Genomic DNA, 17,984 nt, shown 5'->3' on the forward strand with positions numbered 1-17,984 from the left:
GACCAGTGAAGAACTGATTTTCAGGAAAGCTGCCATTTCATGTGGTTGTTCATTAATTATGTGGTTTAGGACAGGTGAAAAGCCATATACTTGCGAATACCTGATCCAGCATTTTAGGCAGTATCAGAGGCATTTCCGAAACTGGTTTTGGCATCAGAACAACCCTACTACAAGCCTCATACATTTCACTGGAAACTGTCGAAATGTAAACTACCTCTATATCTGAAACTATTTATTTAAGTGGCACAAAAATTAAATGTTTGAACTGGAACTGACAGGATTAAATCCACTTAAAAATTGTCATGTATGAAAGGTGCTACATAAATAAACTCACTGCTACATTCCATCCTCAACAACACTAAACTCACCATACTATTTTTAACCCATTTTTCAGGTTTGAAGGTCTGTGGTTCTTCAAAATCCTGAGTTCCAAACTCTTATTTATTTCATCAAGATTTGGGATTTTAATAAAATATCACAAATTTGTAATTCATACAATCCAAATTACATGTACAAATAAAAATGGTCATTTGCATTTAAACACAATCAGAACATGAACAATATCTGTGGTGATCCAACGTAAACATGATGTTTCTGGATAAACGTCATTGTGGGTAGTTATTAGCTCTGATGTGACGTTAACGTAGCCTCAAAGGCAAACAAGACACACTAAAATGTGGACAAAGGTTTACCCACACCTGTCACAGGTGAGCTCAGGGCCGTGTGACCGCAGTGACGGAGTGTTTAACCTCATGTGAGCTGAGAGGTCGCTTTAATTACAGATCACCAAACCTTCAAACACCAACAACTCATGAGGGATCCACTTGTGGGTTTCCTCTGCTGTGTAAACACTTATCCAGAGCCTCGTGTGTGAGGTTTGACACCAAACTTCACGTTTTAGAACCAAAGGTATAAAACTCTGCACATGAGGATCTCACACAAAACTGCAGAGTTTGGTATAGCAATTGTTAATTATAACCTACACAGGGATCTCACACCAAACTTAACTAAGTTATTCCAAACGTTTTAAACGAGAGGCGAATAACTGATGGGTGAAACCACCTGACACTGAGTCTCGTCCTTGTGTGGTTTCCTTGTGCAGTTCTGCTGCTTCCCTCGGGGCTCTCTGATAGAATATATGCATCCACTTCATTTCGACTGCAGAACAGCTACTTAAACTCTTCCAGCCCAGTGCCCAGGCACAACTCACAGATATAGGAGGAAGAAGTTGGTAGAGTTAGTCAGAGCTTCGTCTTTGCTCCAGTTTCTTGCAGATAACTGACATTACTGTTGACAGTCCTGATCTCTGCATGAGAACATGATCACTGCTGCAGCACCGGGCCTCAAAAAGACAGTGTTGCTATATAAACAGAAAGGGGGTTTGCAGCCAGATCACAGAGTCCACACAGAGACGCTGGTCTGGCCCAGCACCCTGCACTGAGTTCTGCACTGTTTTCCTGGTTACAACTCGTTTCATTACATAACCAGCAGCCACAGAGGAGCACAGGGCGTAAGCAAAGCTGTCATTCCCATTTACACCCATCATGTCCCCCTTTTTTCCTCCACCTCCCTCAGGCGTTTTGTATTCTCACTGCATTCATGACAAGAGGAACAATACTCATAAATTTCACTTTGACACAGCAGGGACTCCAAGTCTCAGTGAAGAGGTCCAAAGTGGAAATGAATAAGTCAGTTTATTGCTCACAAACAAGAAATCACTTGACAGTCATTACTTTAAAATGACGTTAGAGTGCTGTGTGGTGAACGATTTTAACATTATTATTATTTTACACTGTAATCATACTGTATTTTTAACCTGCCAACCAGACAAAAGTTTGCATAATAGGCTAAAAAAAAGAGCTGTTGTATGCTATTTTCTTTGATATATAGATTTTGTCGTGCCAGACTCCGTTCAAAAAGTTACTATTTCTATATTCCTGTACTCATCAACCACATAAAAACATACATAGCATTTGATTTCAGGTTTTGACTGAATTCGTGGGAGACAGTCTTTAATTCGGGAATATTTAAAGCACTCAAAAGCACTGTTTAACCTTTCACCGGTAAGTCTTGTTATAAATTACGCACAATGGGGGCGTAGGTTGGCAAGCTCTGCGTGCCAACTGTAACTTGAAATTTTACTGAATTCAAGTGCTCCTTTGTGATGTTAAAGTACGCCGAATGGAAGGGTTGTTTCTAAAAATATATAAAAGGCTTAACTGTTAAAATATTAAGTTGATTTTCTGAGTAACTGCTTAAGGTTAAAGAGATGTGAAGGCTCTGAGTGAAGCTCTCTCAGCACCGGAGAAACTGGCATATCGCGGCAGGAGTCTGGCATGTAAACACACCGAGGAGAGCTTCGCCGTCACCTAAACCACCGCCGACCTTTGCACCGAAGTTAGTAAACGCACTTGTAAACACCGTTTTCTTAAACTACCACATGCAAGAAGAAGAAATCAATTCCATGTCAGTCTTACCTTTTTTGGTGAAGTGTGGCAGAAACTTTTCACCCCCTGAAATGTAGCGGACCACGGTGGCAGTTTGTAGGAAAACTCCGAGCTGGCAAAGTATTCCTTGTTTTGATATTCCAGAAAAGTCGAGTTTTATATTCCAGGAGTACTGTCTGTTAAATGTATTTGACTGCAGTTTAATCCACGCGCAGAATTAACATAAAATACGTGTATTTTTAGGACTTAAGTACTTCATACGACACATCGGTGATTGACGCTGCTCCAGGTTTTCCCTCCGCGCCGTGAATGCCACATTCTCCCCGCTGTTCTCCGGGACACGGTGTCAAGTTACACACAACATCAGACAGAACATCCGGCTGAGACTTTCAAAATAAATTCTGCTAGCGATTTCTACTTATAAAAATTGTAGAGTTTATTTTCAATAAGTTGTAACCTTGTGATATATTTTAGGATGTAGCGAATGTAAATTTGGAATACCGACACTGTAACCCAACAAAGACTTTTAGAATGTTGTGCATAGCCAAAATGCACCAATCGTTAATTGGTTAATTTGTTAATTTACTTGGCAACCATATAACAAAAGAGAGTGAAATTAACTTATTTGAGATTCTTACCTCTTCTATCTCCTGGGACGTCATAATTTGTTTCTGTTTTCTAATGTTTTATGTAAAAAAGTGGATCCATCAAAAGAAAAAAAACAGCACATTAATGGAAAAAGAAAATAATTGTCAGTTGTAGTTATGATTTTAAACTAATTTTTGCTAATGCCTGTAACAAGTTTTCTTTTCAACTCCTGAAAAATAACGTCTTTAAAACAGAGAAATGAAACGATAAATGACTGACAGTGCTTTTATTTTGAATAAGCAATCAGTCCTTTTCCTGTTTTGTTCCGGCTCTAGTTGGCTCGCTTAATTGAACATTCTCGACCCTCCAATAAATCTCACTCTTACCCAAAAAAAAGAGAGAGGGTGCTTTTTTTGTTCTTTTTTATATTCGAAAAAGGAATTAATTCATCATTTATTTTGTTGTCCCATTTATGAATATTATTATTGCTGTAAAGTTTAAAAAACGAAGCACGTTTATCTGTGCACTGCACTTGATACTGGCATTTAATTTAAAGATGCATTCACTGCTGGCCACTTGGGGCAGCAGAACAAGCTGTAAACATCTGCAGACATATTATCAATTTATAAAGAAGTTGTGGCATTTAAAAAATATATTTTTTTAACCATTTATCTACCTCTTGTAGTTAGTTCAACCTTTAATCAATTACTGTTAGCTAATGATTAAAGTCTGAGGTTTTCAGCTGACTCAATAAAAAGAGGCTAAAGTTGTGTAGAGCTGCAGACTTTGCAACAATTCTCATTGGATTTCCTGTTAATATAAAATATTAATGAGTGCAGTTTTAATGTTTTTATTTTCTGTGACACTTTATTTCATTTAAGAGTAAAAGAATATTGCTCAAAATCCACATTATGTGTCAGCTGTAATACATTTGCAAATTAAGAATTTACATAGAGAACACAATTAGTTCACAAAATATGATGTATTTAACTTTAAAGATAAACGTGCAAAATGTCAATCCATCCATCCATATCCGTAATCGCTTATCCTCTTGAGGGTCACCCCCAGCTGGAGCCTATCCCAACTGTCATTGAGCGAGAGGCAGGGTACACCCTGGACAGGTCTCCAGACGATCACAGGGCTGACACATAGAGACAGACAACCATTCACACTCACATTCACACCTACGGGCAATTTAGAATCACCAATTAACCTGCATGTCTTTGGAGTGTGGGAGGAAGCCGGAGTACTTGGAGAACATGCAAACTCCGCACAGAAGGGCTCCCTCATGGGATTGAACCAGGAACCCTCTTGCTGTGAGGTGACAGTGCTAACCACTACACTACCGTGCCAAAATTCTTGAGCATAATTTGAGATGCAAACCATCGTCTCTATCAGCTGTGACCCCTCTGGTACAACCTGATGACCCCTCGCTTGTTCAAGAACTCCCACAGCCGTCTCTCCATTGGCATGTCGTGGTTGGAGTAGAACATCAGAGGCTTCTTGATGGAGTCATAGTAATGATCGGAGAACATGTTGTAGTTTCTGGTGATAAAGCCATAAGCAGACACCTGCAGGACGGACAGACAAAACGCCCGTCATTAAGGTTTTAGTCACAATATAGAGCCCTAACAAGTGGATTAAGGTCTGTGAGCTCAAATGTCTTGGGCTGTCCAAACTTTTGCACCTGTTTCACAGTGTGTGTGTGTGTGTGTGTGTGTGTGTGTGCGTGTGTGTGTGTGCGTGTGTGCTCACCTGGTCACAGGTGTGTAAGGCAGTCATCAGCATCAGAGCTCCGGTGGTCGGCATGTAGTGGTCAGGAGCGAAGGTCAGCAGAGGAGACGGCAGGAAACTGAGAAATATACAGAGAGATGATTCAGTGATACAGTTAGTGAGATTTAATCAATATGTTCAGTCATCACAGTGACGCCTCACCTGTGTGTCACGTAGTGAATAAAACTTGGGTGGAGAATCTTGAAGTTTCCAGGTGGTTTGTGACCAAAGTACTGCCAGGGCCTGTTGGAGACACAACATCTGGATCAACAACAGCAACAACAACAACAACAACAGCAGCAGCAACAACAACAACAACAAAAACAACAACAACAACAACAACAACAAAGTAGTGGTGAAATGTACAATAACTCAAGCGCTGTGCTTAAGTGCAAATTTAAGGTACTTGTTCTTTACTTGAGTCTTTCTACTCCACTGTCTGGCAGATTTAGTTATTTTACAAATCACAATTTTTGCATAAAAAACATATGGAGAGTTTATAAAATATAATGTTTTGTTGTAAATTAAACTCTCCAACAGATTATACATGTACAGCTGTTAGGCTGATGATTAATCCATTAATTGGTTAATTGATTGACAAAAAATGATTTGGACTCTATTTAAATAATTTAAGTAATTTTTCATGCAGAAACATTTCATTGTCCAGCTTCACTAATGTGACGATTTGCTACTTTTCCTTTTAATAATGTTTATAATTGTAATGTATCAATAATAATGTTGAGGTTTGGACATTGAACAATACAGACATAATGAATGTGATACTTTGGGCCCAGGGTAATTGTGACGGCATTTCTCACTATTTTTACACACCAAACAGTTAATTGATTAAAAACCTCCTGGTGGTCCTATAAAATTCACCTACATTCAGCTATAACGTCCATTCAAGGCATACCCAAAGTGAACTGAAAGCTGCTGTTATTCCATTTTAAGTACATGTAGATACAAAGTCTCATTTGAAAAGAAAAGGATCAGTTTTTCCCCAACAATCAGAATAACTGAAAGTGCTTCTGTCATTTAGTTATATACGTATATGTATCGATATATTGCTGCCATCTACAGGTATATCTACATATTATATCTATCTATCTATCTATACATATACGTATATATATATATATATATATATATATATCTATATATATATATATATATATATATATATATATATACGTGTGTGTGTGTGTGTATGTATGTATATGCTTCAGATGACTAGAACTGTATTAGCTGGAAAACACAATGATGCCATATCATAAAGTTTTTCTCATTTTCCCCCCAGGTGCTTTTCAAAAAAAGAGGGTAAGTCAAGTTTGAATTAACTTTGTGTCACTCTCAACTAAAGCAAATGAAAGTGACGTATAAAATCTAAAATAACAACCTGCTGAATGTTCAAGAGTTGTGCTGCCATCTACAGGCCAAGTGTGGTGCTACAGGACAGATTGGAAGAAGAAAAAATAAACAAATGAAATAAAAAAAATTAGGATAATTTATTTAGGCCTTTCCCTGCACTGTAATATTTATTGTTCTGTTTATTCTATTTTAAATTATTTTTCTCTATTTTGTTTTTAAATTTTACTCTTTTAGACCTGTTTTAAACATGTTTTGTGTCTCTCTTTTTCATGTCTTCCACATTTCCATGGATGGATTACTCAGCGGGCCTACAAGGCACAGGTTAGTGTTGGGGGGCCCCCTGGCCTTCACTTGCAAATTAACACATACTGACCAGGAAAAGAGTCAAAGTGACCACAAAGAGACAGAAGACAACCACAAAGTGAAACAAAACAACTACAAGGAGACACAGAATGACTACAAAGTGACACCAAATGACAAAAAAGACATAAAATTACCTCAAAGAAACCCAAAGAACACACAAAACAACCACAGAGATACACATAATTACCTCGAAAAGACCCAAAATGACAACAAAGGGACACAAAAGCATGAAAACATGCATATTACTTATGACTGAACAGGACAAATGGACTCACTTGTCCCCCCTGTCTCTGCCTGAGCGGACAGTCTTTCTCTGAACGGCAGCTGCCAGCATCACATAATCTCTGAGGTTTGAAGGGATGAAGATGTATTTTATCTCCTGCAGAAGAGGAAGAAGAGGACACAGAGGGACAGATGAACTCAGATCAGGACAGTAAAACCTGTCAGAGCTAAGTTCCTTTGAACGCTCCTCACTGGACTCTGAGGGACTTCGGTGAACCCGTCACTTTGGTACATGTGGAGGGCGTTCTTCATGGTGTTAGTGGTAAATCCAAAGAAGGAAATCTTTGTCCCCACGTCTTCTTCATAACCTTTGATCACAGCTCCGTTCACTCTGAGGAGAAAAGGACCATGTTTTTTCCAGTATTTGATGTCTGAGGGTCATTTCAGCTGACTGCACACAGAACAGTCTCAGAAAAGTTGCTTCAAAGATCATTTTTAAGGTGAAGCAGCAGATGAATGTGATAAAATATGTGTTTCCCAACAGTAACAAAATACTTAAAAGTGTAATAAAGTTTAGAAACAAGTGTCCAGGTGTCTTCAGTTTCACCTGAACACAAAGTCATGGCTGTCGATGTTCTTCCCCTGTCGAGACCCTCGGAGGATGCCTCCATTTCCAACCACGGCGCAGCGAACGCACCTGCCAGGTGATCCTCGTTTAAACAGACTAGAGCTGTTGAGCAGGGAGAGAGTCGACCTGACAACTGGAGACACACAAGAGGAAGAAGTATTCAGATCCTGCACTATGAAGATACGTCACTACATGTATAGTAAATGTATAATAGCTGTATAAATTGGCTTAAAATTGAAATACTAAAGTTACGTACAATTATCTCAAATATCCTGAGTACAGTTCTTGGGTAACTGTTTGAAGTACTTTAATTAAGTGGATCATGAACCTGACAACATGTTAGTCTGGATGCGATTAATCTATATAAGAAGAACAGAGTTTACCTTCGAGAGAGAGTCCCTTCCAGCCATATGGAGGTTTTCTCTTCAGAAGCTGCCAGGCAGGTTTGGAGAAACTTTTGGCCCACTGAATAACCGGCACAGAGAAACTAAATTTTTCTCTGAGGACAACACTGTTCCTTACTGCTTTCCTTAAAGAACAGGCTGCTTCTCCCTGAACACAGATTTCAAACACAGCAAATATCTGTTTTAATACAAGAGATGGTAAAAACATGAGACCTCAGCAGAGACATATAAAATGTCATCACTTTATTATTTTATCCTATTGGACAGTTGTGTGAAATTTCGGTGTAATTAGCATATGAAGTTATGGCCAAAAACATGTTTTGTGCAGTCACAGTGACCTTGACCTTTGATCTTTGACTAACAAACTCTAATGAGTGGACGTTTGTGCCATATAAGAAGAAATCCCCTTGAGATGTTTTTGAGATATCATGTTCACAAAAATGAGACAGATGTGAGGTCACAGTGACCTTGAACTTTGACCACCAAAATCTAATCAGTTCATCGCAGAGTCTACGTGAATGTTCGTGACAAATGTGGGGGAAAAAAAAAAAAAAAAATCCTTCAAGGCGTCCTTGAGATATCATGTTCACAAGAATGAGACAGATGAGAACACAGTGACCTTTGACCTATGACCACCAAAATCTAGATAATCATTGAGTCCAAGTGGACATTTGGGCAACATTTTTAAGAAATTCCTGAAAGACGTTCTTGAGATATCGGATTCATAAGAATGCAACAGATGGACAGATGGATGGATGGATGGATGGATGGACACATGGATGGATAGATGTACGGACAGATGAATGGACAACCTGAAAACATTATGCCTCTGGCTATCGCCGGCACAGAGGCATAAAAAGGCTTCCTATCATCCATACTGAGACTTTTTAGAATAAAATAAAATAGAGTAGAAAGAATTTTATTTGCCATCAGCGAGTGTTCAGTGGCAACCACATGGATGTCAGTATCCAAGGTTTCCCAGCAGAACATTGTGTTGTAACAAGATGATCAATGTATCAGATTGAATATATACTGATTATAGTATTATTGTCATGTATTATGACTGTCAGCAGTTTAAACAGCTGAATGAGATGAAGCTCTGCACCTGCTGCTGAGGGAAAGACTCACCGTGTCTTCTTTTTCTACTTCTTCTACTTCTTTTACTCCTTCTTCTTGTTCACCTGCCAAGATGAGACTCCAGTCCACTGTCTGCATACTGGCATCACAACACACACGCTTACTGGCACACTTAATGAAACTGAGCCATTGTTAATGTTATCAATTTCACCTGTGCTTTTTCTACCATTACAAGTCAAAATGTCAGCTGCATGTGACAAAATGGTGAAACTTGCGCCATCCCTGCTTGTGAACAACTGAACCTTTTAAGGATACCCCTTTCAGACCCAATCATGATACTATCACCTCTAACAAATTAATCTGTTTACCCGTTGAATGTTCCAAACAGGTGTTTTTTGAGCATGTCACAACTTTGCCAGTCTTCAGTTGCCCCCTGTCCCAACTTTTTTGAAATGTGTTGCAGGCATCAATTTCAGAATATCAGTTTGAACTTTATCATGTGTTTGGAGTGTATTCAGTTCAATATAGGTCAAAAAAGATTTGCACATAATTGCATACTGTTTTTATTTACATTTATTTACACACATTTATTGACAGCATTCCAACTTTTTTGGAATTGGGCTTTTAATAATCATATTAATCCGTAATAAAAATCATCCTAAATCAGTATTCAGGATGAGCTCCACCCCACCCAACTACAACTGTAAAATTCTGCCTTCCCATTAATGTATGAGTCATAACAATCTAATGATATCAAATAATAGTACAAAGGTCACAGAAAACATTTTTCTACTTTTAATACTTTAAGCACTTTTTGCCGATTACACTTGCATACTTCAGCTGAAGTTACATTTTCAAAGCAGGACTTTAACTTGAGTATTTTTTCGAGTAATATTAGTAAGGTTTAGGCTGCTTTAAGGGTCTAGATACTTCATCTCTGTGGCTTACTGGCTCTGAAACAGGTTGTGATTGTTAATCTGTGCTACAACATGAGGTGATGAAATGAGTGAACACTCACCTGTCAGGCTTCAGGTCACTGATGTGTTGTGAATATAAAAAGATACAAACTATGAAAGAAGAAATCCCCAACAGGAGGAAAACACACTTCAGGGACGCTTTCATTGTTAAAACCACCTTCTTCTTTTTTACCTTCTTCTGTTGTCATTGTTTTCCTGTCAGGTGGCTTTAGGTGAGGCGCTGTAGTGAAAGTCCATTCCAGAGCAGCATACGTGAAAGAGGAAAAAAAAAAAGTTTCTATTCAGCTCCACCTGCTCACACTGCTCACCTGTCAGAATGTGCTGCAGGTTAGACAGGTTTTCTTCTCTTACAAGAACAAGAGCCCGTAGGCCTGCTGAACATCAAACACACATCATTTTACATGAACAAACACACCTGCTGTGACATCACATTTAGGGCAGGGGGCAGGGCTATATGTACCAAGTAGGTCTAGCTGCAACCTCTGGGGCTAAAAAAAGAAACTGCAGTTCCTGGAATGACCACTTGAGGCTGGCTCCAGAGGCCAGTCAGTCCCTATCCACCTTACTCCTAGCCCCCAAGATCCCTTGTGCAAATTATGTGCGCGTCTTAAGCTGTTCAAATGAAACTGGCGATTTCCAATAGTAACACTTTGTTAACAGTATTCTACTCTTCTTTCCAAGAGCAATTGGGAAACAAAACGTGGAACATACCACCTGTTACAGCTCAAAAGAGATTTTGTGATAATACATAATGATCACATAATCTTCTTCACGAAATTTAAATGTAGTTTGAGAATGAAGTCAGACGGGGAAAGACAGGGATATCATGTACTGACGTTGAGTGATGGACCTGTCAGTCTAGGTGTCATTCTCTTCTGCAAATTCTGATTGAATACTTTTTCGCTCTGTCTCGTGAAGCTCTTGTGGTTTTATTTCTCATATCAATGGTACCTTTGGCAACAGGAACAATCCCTTTTTGTTCTGGTCACATGTTCAACACACAGATGCTGAAGACAAAAATTTAGCTTAGACTAGTTGTTAGTTGTTATAGACACAGATAGTGCAACAGGTAGCTCCGCTAGGACATTTTAAAAAATGCTAAGTTAACATTAGATAAATATTTGTTGAAAAATCAGTATTTGCTAAACTGAAGGCAAACTACTTTGGAAAAGAACCAGCGTTGGCGGTTAGCCACTAAGAGTAGCCACTGGGACTAACCACAGACAGTCTACGGGACTAACTAGCTTACTGCTACTTGCGCTATCTCACTGGAAGTTGTGCACATGATCACTTCCATAGCAGGAGCCGGACAATTAAATTATTTTTGTGTTATATCCACTTGTAGATGTACTCAGCGTGTCACTCTTGAAATTTTGCACCTTAAGGGCTCGATCACACAGAAATGAGACGCAGAAACGCGGATGCTTCAAAGTCGCTTGAAACGCTGGAAGCGCTTATTCAATGCGCGCCATACAAAAAAAAAAAACAGCACAACCGGACGACACACACACACACACACACACACACACACACACACACACACACACACACACACACCTCCTGTCATCTGCCCTTGAATCTAGTGTTTCCCTCAAAGACAGAAGAGACAGTGACTTACATGAAACTAGTATTGAGGTGTGCGTGTGTTGTATAATTCTTCAAAATCAAATATTGTCAGGATAAATTTCTCATCTTTGGATTGCATTGTGTTGTCTGTTGCTCCTAAGTGCCGTAAAACTGCCGTAACTGACCAAACTGCTGTAACTGCCACAACAAAACAGGAAGGAGGATTTGATTTGATTGGTGCTACTGGCGTCTGACGCTCAAAAAGTTGAAAATATTTTAACTTTTTAGCGTCTACGCACGTCGAAAAACGCCCGTCTAAAAAGACACTTGAACGCCGGTTAGAGGCGCCGTAACATAGGAAAACAATTGTTTTACTGGCGTCGCACTTCTACCGTTTCATCTCGGTGTGATCGCCCCCTAACTCGCTACTGTAAATCATATCATCTTGTTATATAACTAAACAGAGACTTGATACACACTGACGTATTTCCTGGTGGCAATCAGGACCCTCCACCCCACGGGCCCCACTGCAACCACACTACCTGCACTGCCTATATTTATACGCCCCTGTGTTTTACCTCAGTTCAAGTTAACAGAGCAATAAATTGGAAGTGGCTTGCTTGACTAGCAGAAGTCTCTAGTGCGTCTGCTCTATGGCCCACAAAGTGCAGCGATCATCTGGATAGTTTCATAGATTGCAGTTAAACCATTTGTGCTTCATGCGCAATTGAAGCCTTTATGCTACAGCCCACTGTCATGGTTTTGTTTGATATAAAACAATTACCATTCAAAAATACTTTCTCACAATTAAATAACTAAAGGTCTTACGTTAATTACTTGATATGCATGAATATATTGTTGAAGAAAATTTCAGCATTTCCACTTTGGTACATTCAAGAGGAAAATCAAAGCTGTAATGTTTTCATATCAGTAGTTTGAATTAAATAGTTGTCTTAAAATATTCACAATATATGATTTAAAATTCAGATGGGTGTCTTTATATGTACAAAGAGAGAATCTGCTTCTTATTCTGACAGTAACTCTTCTGAATAATGTGTTTCCAGTAGTAGTACATTATTTGTTCAGCAATAACAGGAGTGCTGTGATTTTCATGATGTTATGGAGATAACCACCAAAATACTCACCTGCCTGCATCAGTTTACAGTATAAGAATATCTGGAATTAAAACACAAACTTCCTTTAACTTCTTCTTTTTCCTCTGAATTTTTCTATTATAATATCATTACAATCTGCAGTCCAGATGGTTTATGTTTAAATATTTATTGTCATGAGAAAAAAAATTACACATTTTAATTAAAAGTAAAACTCAAAGTTAATAAACACACAAAAGCAGATATTAAACATAAGCTATTGGACAAGTTTCCAAGTGAAGTTAAAAAACAATACATTACCCACAATGCAGCACTCACAGTTGCTAAACAAGTTCATGTCCTGAAGAGGTTTTTCTAAAAATTATTCTCTTTAACAGAAAAGCTATGGTGGCACTTTACTGTGGGAATAAAATTAAAATATTTGAAAAAGTTTAAATATTTTAAAAAAAAAAAGTAACTTTTGAAAAAAACAAACATAAACTAATATTTATTTTACAAAAGTTCAAGACATTTTATTTGGAGTTTAAAATCTCCATATTTAGAGAATAACGCCCTAATTTATGAGGAAAAGTTTACAGTATGAGTAAATTACAATGTAGGTGATATTAAAAATATCTACAGAATAAATTAGACCACTTGTCTTTTCCCCTCGTGCTCACATATGTGTTCCACTATTGGTGCCCAGTGCACTAAGTAATGTATTGGTTCTCCATATGTACTAAATAAATAATGAGTATGTGATCTGTAATCTAAAAACAGATAAGATATTAATAGGCCTACGTGTCTGAATGTCTCCACAAAGACAGAAAAGTAAAAACAATTGTAACTAAAACAAGTATTTGTCTTTGAAATATAAATCTACAGTATTTTACATTCAAGTTTTGAGTGGGTTGCCATGGTAACTGTGATGATTTCTCAGAGGGAATAAAGCTTCAGCTGCTCCTCCATGTCTCCTTCCGTCACCTCGCCCAGAGCGTCCTGGTTCTCCCTCAGCAGCTGGAAGATGGCTGCCAGCTGCTCCTGTTGCACCCTGGGAAGTCAAGTCACAGTGCGCACGTAGACACACACACACACACACACACACACACACACACACACACACACACACAGATCTGAAATTTGGTATTGAGGTAAAGGGCGTGTGTAAATGTCTGTCTCTGTGTTCATGCCAATTGGCAAAAAAGTGCATAACTTCTAAATTAATCAATGTAACATGACCAAACTTTATAGACCTTTTTGTTGCTACTCTGTTGCTAGGGCAACAGTTTTGGCGCCTGTTTACTTCCTGTCAGGCTCTGCATTAACAAACATCCCAACAGGAAATACAAAGGGACCCATGTAGAATGTTTATGTTGTCAAGTTTTAAAAGGTCTGTCTTTTCATACATTATGGCTGGATGGTGTTGTTATGTTCAAGAACCCAGTTTGAGATGATCTGAGCTGTGTGACATGGAGCGTTATCCTGCTGGAAGTAGCCATCAGAAGATGGGTGCACTGTGGTCATAAAGGGATGGACACAGTCAGCAACAACACATTACACCACCACCAGCAGCCTGAACCGTTGATACAAGGCAGGACGGATCCATGCTTTCATGTTGTTTACACCAAATTCTGACCCTATCATCTGAATGTCACAGCAGATATCAAGACTCATCAGACCAGGCAATGTTTTTCCAGTCTTCAGTGAGCCTGTGTGAACTGTAGCCTCAGTTTCCTGTTCTTAGCTGACAGGAGTGGCACCTGGTGTGGTCTTCTGCTGCTGCAGCCCATCTGCTTCAAGGTTTGATGTGTTGTTGGTTCAGAGATGGTCTTCTGCATACCTTGGTTGTAACGAGTGGTTATTTGAGTTACTGTTGCCTTTCTATCATCTTGAACCAGTCTGGCCATTCTCCTCTGACCTCTGGCATCAACAAGGCATTTTTGTCCAGTGAACTGCTGCTCACTGGATATTTTCTCTTTCTCAGACCATCCTCTGTAAACCCTAGAGGTGGTTGTGCATGAAAATCCCAATAGATAAGCAGTTCCTGAAATACTCAGACCAGCCCGTCTGCCACCAACAACCATACCACCTTCAAAGGCACTTAAATTCTTATTTTCGGCAGTAAAGTTGGCCACAAAAACAAAAGAAGCAGCTGAAAACTAAAAATGGAAAAAACAAAACAAACCCGAAAGTAGATTTAAATGACAGAATATTTTCACTGCACGAGATGCTGAAATCAATATAAACTGACTTGTTGCTGGAACAAGTGAAACAAAGAACATTTGTTTGGTTTCACACATTTATTTCTTTATTGCGTGTTTAAACATTGAAATCAAACAGAAGAACTCAAAACCTCAAACACACGACTGAGAACTGAAGAAGTTTAACCTGTGTTTGATTTATGTCGACTTTAACATTAACGTTCTTCTAAGAACAGCGGGCTGAGAGTTTAGTGTTACTGCTGTAAGTGTTTGACTAAACGTCATTTCAATCACAGTTTAGTAGTTTTAACACCTTTTAACGAAAGCATCACTTTTCTCTCTCTCTGTCCTGAAATCACAATAACTTCACACTCTGTTTCTGTTAATGCCACTCCTCCAATTTCTCCCTTTGTTTTAAAAATCCTCAACACAAAAAGCGAACTGGTGAAAACACAGATTCCTGAAGGCACTTTGGTGTAAAGATGTTTGCTATTCACAAGCAGCTCGGGCCTGAAAAGCTCTGAAACCCAGAAATTAAATAAAAACGAGCAGTTTAACTTGATTTATTCCTTCAGCGCTCATCTCCTTCACTGATCAGCTGTGAGAAAGGACTAAAGACGCTGAAGGTGTTTGAAGTCTCATGTGGATCATTCAGGAACTCTGAAACAAAGAGACAGACAAGGATTCAGGTTTTAGGATCACTGGTAAACCGAAAACATACATTTTCATTTGCTGAGTAACATACATGTAACTTTACAGGACCACATCAGAAGATATCACTTTAAATCACCTTCTATGTTTTTGAAATTTAAGTAATGTCTTTCTTTTTCAGGCATCTGTTGGTTTCCATTCCTTGTTTTTTAATCACAGCATAAAAACAAGCTGTTTAAGATTCAATAATCTGTTGCCATTTCTAAAACGGAGGGTTCCAGTCCTTGATTGGCTGAGCAGCGTTTAAAGCTGTAAAATGTATTTCTGCAGCAACTGGTCACCTATTGTCAAATGGGACGCAGAGCTAAAGAAGGCAACCACAAACTGAAGTCCGAATCATTTCTCATCCACCAGGGATTTATGTTTGAGCAGCCAGGGAACTCACTGTGTCCTGTTGCTTTGTTGGAGAAATACCTGTCGCTGCTTCTGCCCAATTCACCGACCTTTTATCTACATCCAAAGTGGACAAACTATGGCAACGATCTATGGTAAGTTAATGATGCAACAAAGTCTTATTTATGGCCTATCATGATCACTTTTCAATTGCTATATGCCATTTTTGATACAGGAGCTTGGTGTCTCTGCAAGGAGCCAGGCTACACTACAACATACATACAACAACAGCTTGGGGAAAGTGAGCATAATAGCTGCCGATGGTCAACCTGATCACCAGAATAACTGTTGACATTATATGTTTCTGCAAACCAGATACGTTACATGTGTACATTATCATGTAGCTGATATATTGAAACTTTAATTTCAACAGGGCTGTGTCTAACTTTGGGTTAGGTTTAGGCAACAAAAACACTTGAACAAGCATGTTTCATCTTTAACTTCATGCCTTTTGGAGATCAGTTCATCTCTATAACTATTCACAGTAATCAAATTTTGAACAAGGGTGCACCAAACTTTTGCATGCCACTGTCTACAATATACAAATGTAATGTATCCATGGTTTGCAGAAACCTACAATGCCAATCTTTTCTGCAGGCGACTGAGCTGTGGTGGTATATACATATACATATGTGGGTATAATGCAACTGCAATGTCATCAGATTTTTTGGGAGGAATACTATATGTAGTAACTATAGTAGTCTATAAAAGCAATAAGCTACTTGAGGCTGTGATTTAGACCAGCACAGACCAGATTTGCCAGTCTTGCTGGTGGCCAGCTTTCAGTGTGTTTTGAGGACTTTTTCGCTGGTCATGCTAATAATAAAGCCTAATAACTAATACATCCAGCTTGCAGTCATTTCTGTTGGTAACATTGCTGTTGTAAGGTAACACATCATATGTATAATTGCCTTGATGTTCACTGTAAGAGTCGTAGTGTAAATGAATGGAAACCACAGTCAGACTGACCAGAAAGAAAAATACATCCCAATATCTAAAACTGTTCAAAAAGCAAAATTTAAATACATCTTTGACCACTGGGTCACCACTGGTGCTTTAAATGCAGTCTGGAATTATTATTAATGTTAGATTGGATTATTGATTCATGCTCAAAGTCTCTGGTTCGTTATTACAAAGTCAACTCAGGTGTGAAATGATGAGAAAACACAGATTAATGACAAAGACTGTGTCGTCAAGATTCAATTGTTAGACTTTGCTACTGGATGCTAAACCTCATCACCTAAGAAATGTTGTTATGTTTTAATAACTAGCTTTGGGGAAACATTACACATAACCTTTAGGTCTTAACTAGAAGCATAAGAACAGTAATCAACGTATGTTTCCATCTGCACATATTGTAGGAAAGCCAATGATTTAAATTGTGAGTAAATGTTTTGCAGAGACGTTCAGTATAAAGATGGTTACATAGATGATTTGTGCATTAAAAATCAATAAAAAACACAATTCCGTTGTCATCATGTTACTGTCAAAACATATTTGTTGTTGGAAATTAGCAGTTTATAACTTCAACGCTAAGTAAAAGCTTTGTCTGTCCCTTTGACGTATAAAGGGTTTTTCAATTATTTTTTACATTTCTTATTTACAATTCAGCCAAATGTTTTGGAACCAGTTCAGGACCAACTTTATTCAAGTGACTGCAAATTTTTGTGAAGTTTGTGTCTGACAGTAAGAACTGAGGATCTGATTTTTAACTACCTGAAATGAGACTTCACTGAGTGACCGCCGGGGCAGCAAGTCAAACACTTTTATGATTCAAATACAGGGCTCCATAAATGTGACCGAAGCCACTGACTGTTCGTGAATCTCATCAGTTCACAGCTGAAGTTGAAACAAACAACCAGGTTTCCTTTAATTAAAAGCTTCAGCAGCACTCACCGTTAGCTGTGGTGTTAGCGGGCAGCATGCAGGGTTAGCAGGTGAAGCTGTGATTGAGACTGGAGGAAATGAGTGAAGTAGAAGAAGCAAGCGCTTGTTCCTCAGTGACAGGAAACCAGCACCAGAACCAAAGAGATGAGGGCAGAACTGAACATAAAGGCCACCCGGGGTGTGCTGAGGTGCATTAAACACACAAGTGATCGGACTTATTTTGGCTAATTACAGATGATTTCTGGACAGGTGTTTGTGTGTGTGTGCGTGCAACTGAGTTTGACTGAT

The 17,984-nt window shown here is 38.7% G+C and overlaps 3 protein-coding genes across 10 annotated transcripts in view; all 3 read right to left on the bottom strand.

Annotated features, from left to right (window-relative positions):
* Nucleotides 1-2,777, bottom strand: part of LOC125879583 (caskin-2-like) — an 83,788-nt gene extending 81,011 nt beyond the window's left edge. For all 7 annotated transcript variants that reach the window (XM_049561536.1, XM_049561535.1, XM_049561534.1 and 4 more), the window contains exon 1: nucleotides 2,478-2,777. The gene's annotated coding sequence lies outside the window, so the exon portion shown is untranslated. The remainder of the gene's footprint in view (nucleotides 1-2,477) is intronic.
* Nucleotides 2,778-3,956: 1,179 nt separating this feature from the next.
* Nucleotides 3,957-10,140, bottom strand: st6galnac2 (ST6 (alpha-N-acetyl-neuraminyl-2,3-beta-galactosyl-1,3)-N-acetylgalactosaminide alpha-2,6-sialyltransferase 2). The gene is made up of 9 exons (XM_049561584.1): nucleotides 9,889-10,140; nucleotides 8,922-9,009; nucleotides 7,773-7,941; nucleotides 7,369-7,522; nucleotides 7,014-7,152; nucleotides 6,815-6,918; nucleotides 4,971-5,051; nucleotides 4,791-4,887; nucleotides 3,957-4,606 (listed from the first exon to the last, which is right to left on the bottom strand). The coding sequence occupies exons 1-9, from the start codon at nucleotides 9,990-9,992 to the stop codon at nucleotides 4,430-4,432; spliced, it is 1,113 nt and encodes a 370-aa protein (XP_049417541.1). The 5' UTR covers nucleotides 9,993-10,140; the 3' UTR covers nucleotides 3,957-4,429.
* Nucleotides 10,141-14,785: 4,645 nt separating this feature from the next.
* The window catches only part of si:ch73-366l1.5 (FILIA-N KH-like domain-containing protein), a 36,922-nt gene continuing 33,723 nt past the window's right edge, over nucleotides 14,786-17,984 (bottom strand). For both annotated transcript variants that reach the window (XM_049561592.1, XM_049561593.1), the window contains one exon: nucleotides 14,786-15,365. Coding sequence is in view for 1 of the 2 variants with exons in the window: in XM_049561593.1 (XP_049417550.1) it covers nucleotides 15,353-15,365 (13 nt within the window). In the remaining variant the exon portion in view is untranslated. The remainder of the gene's footprint in view (nucleotides 15,366-17,984) is intronic.

Source organism: Epinephelus fuscoguttatus, linkage group LG19 (assembly GCF_011397635.1).
Source record: "Epinephelus fuscoguttatus linkage group LG19, E.fuscoguttatus.final_Chr_v1".
Lineage (NCBI taxonomy): Eukaryota > Metazoa > Chordata > Actinopteri > Perciformes > Serranidae > Epinephelus > Epinephelus fuscoguttatus.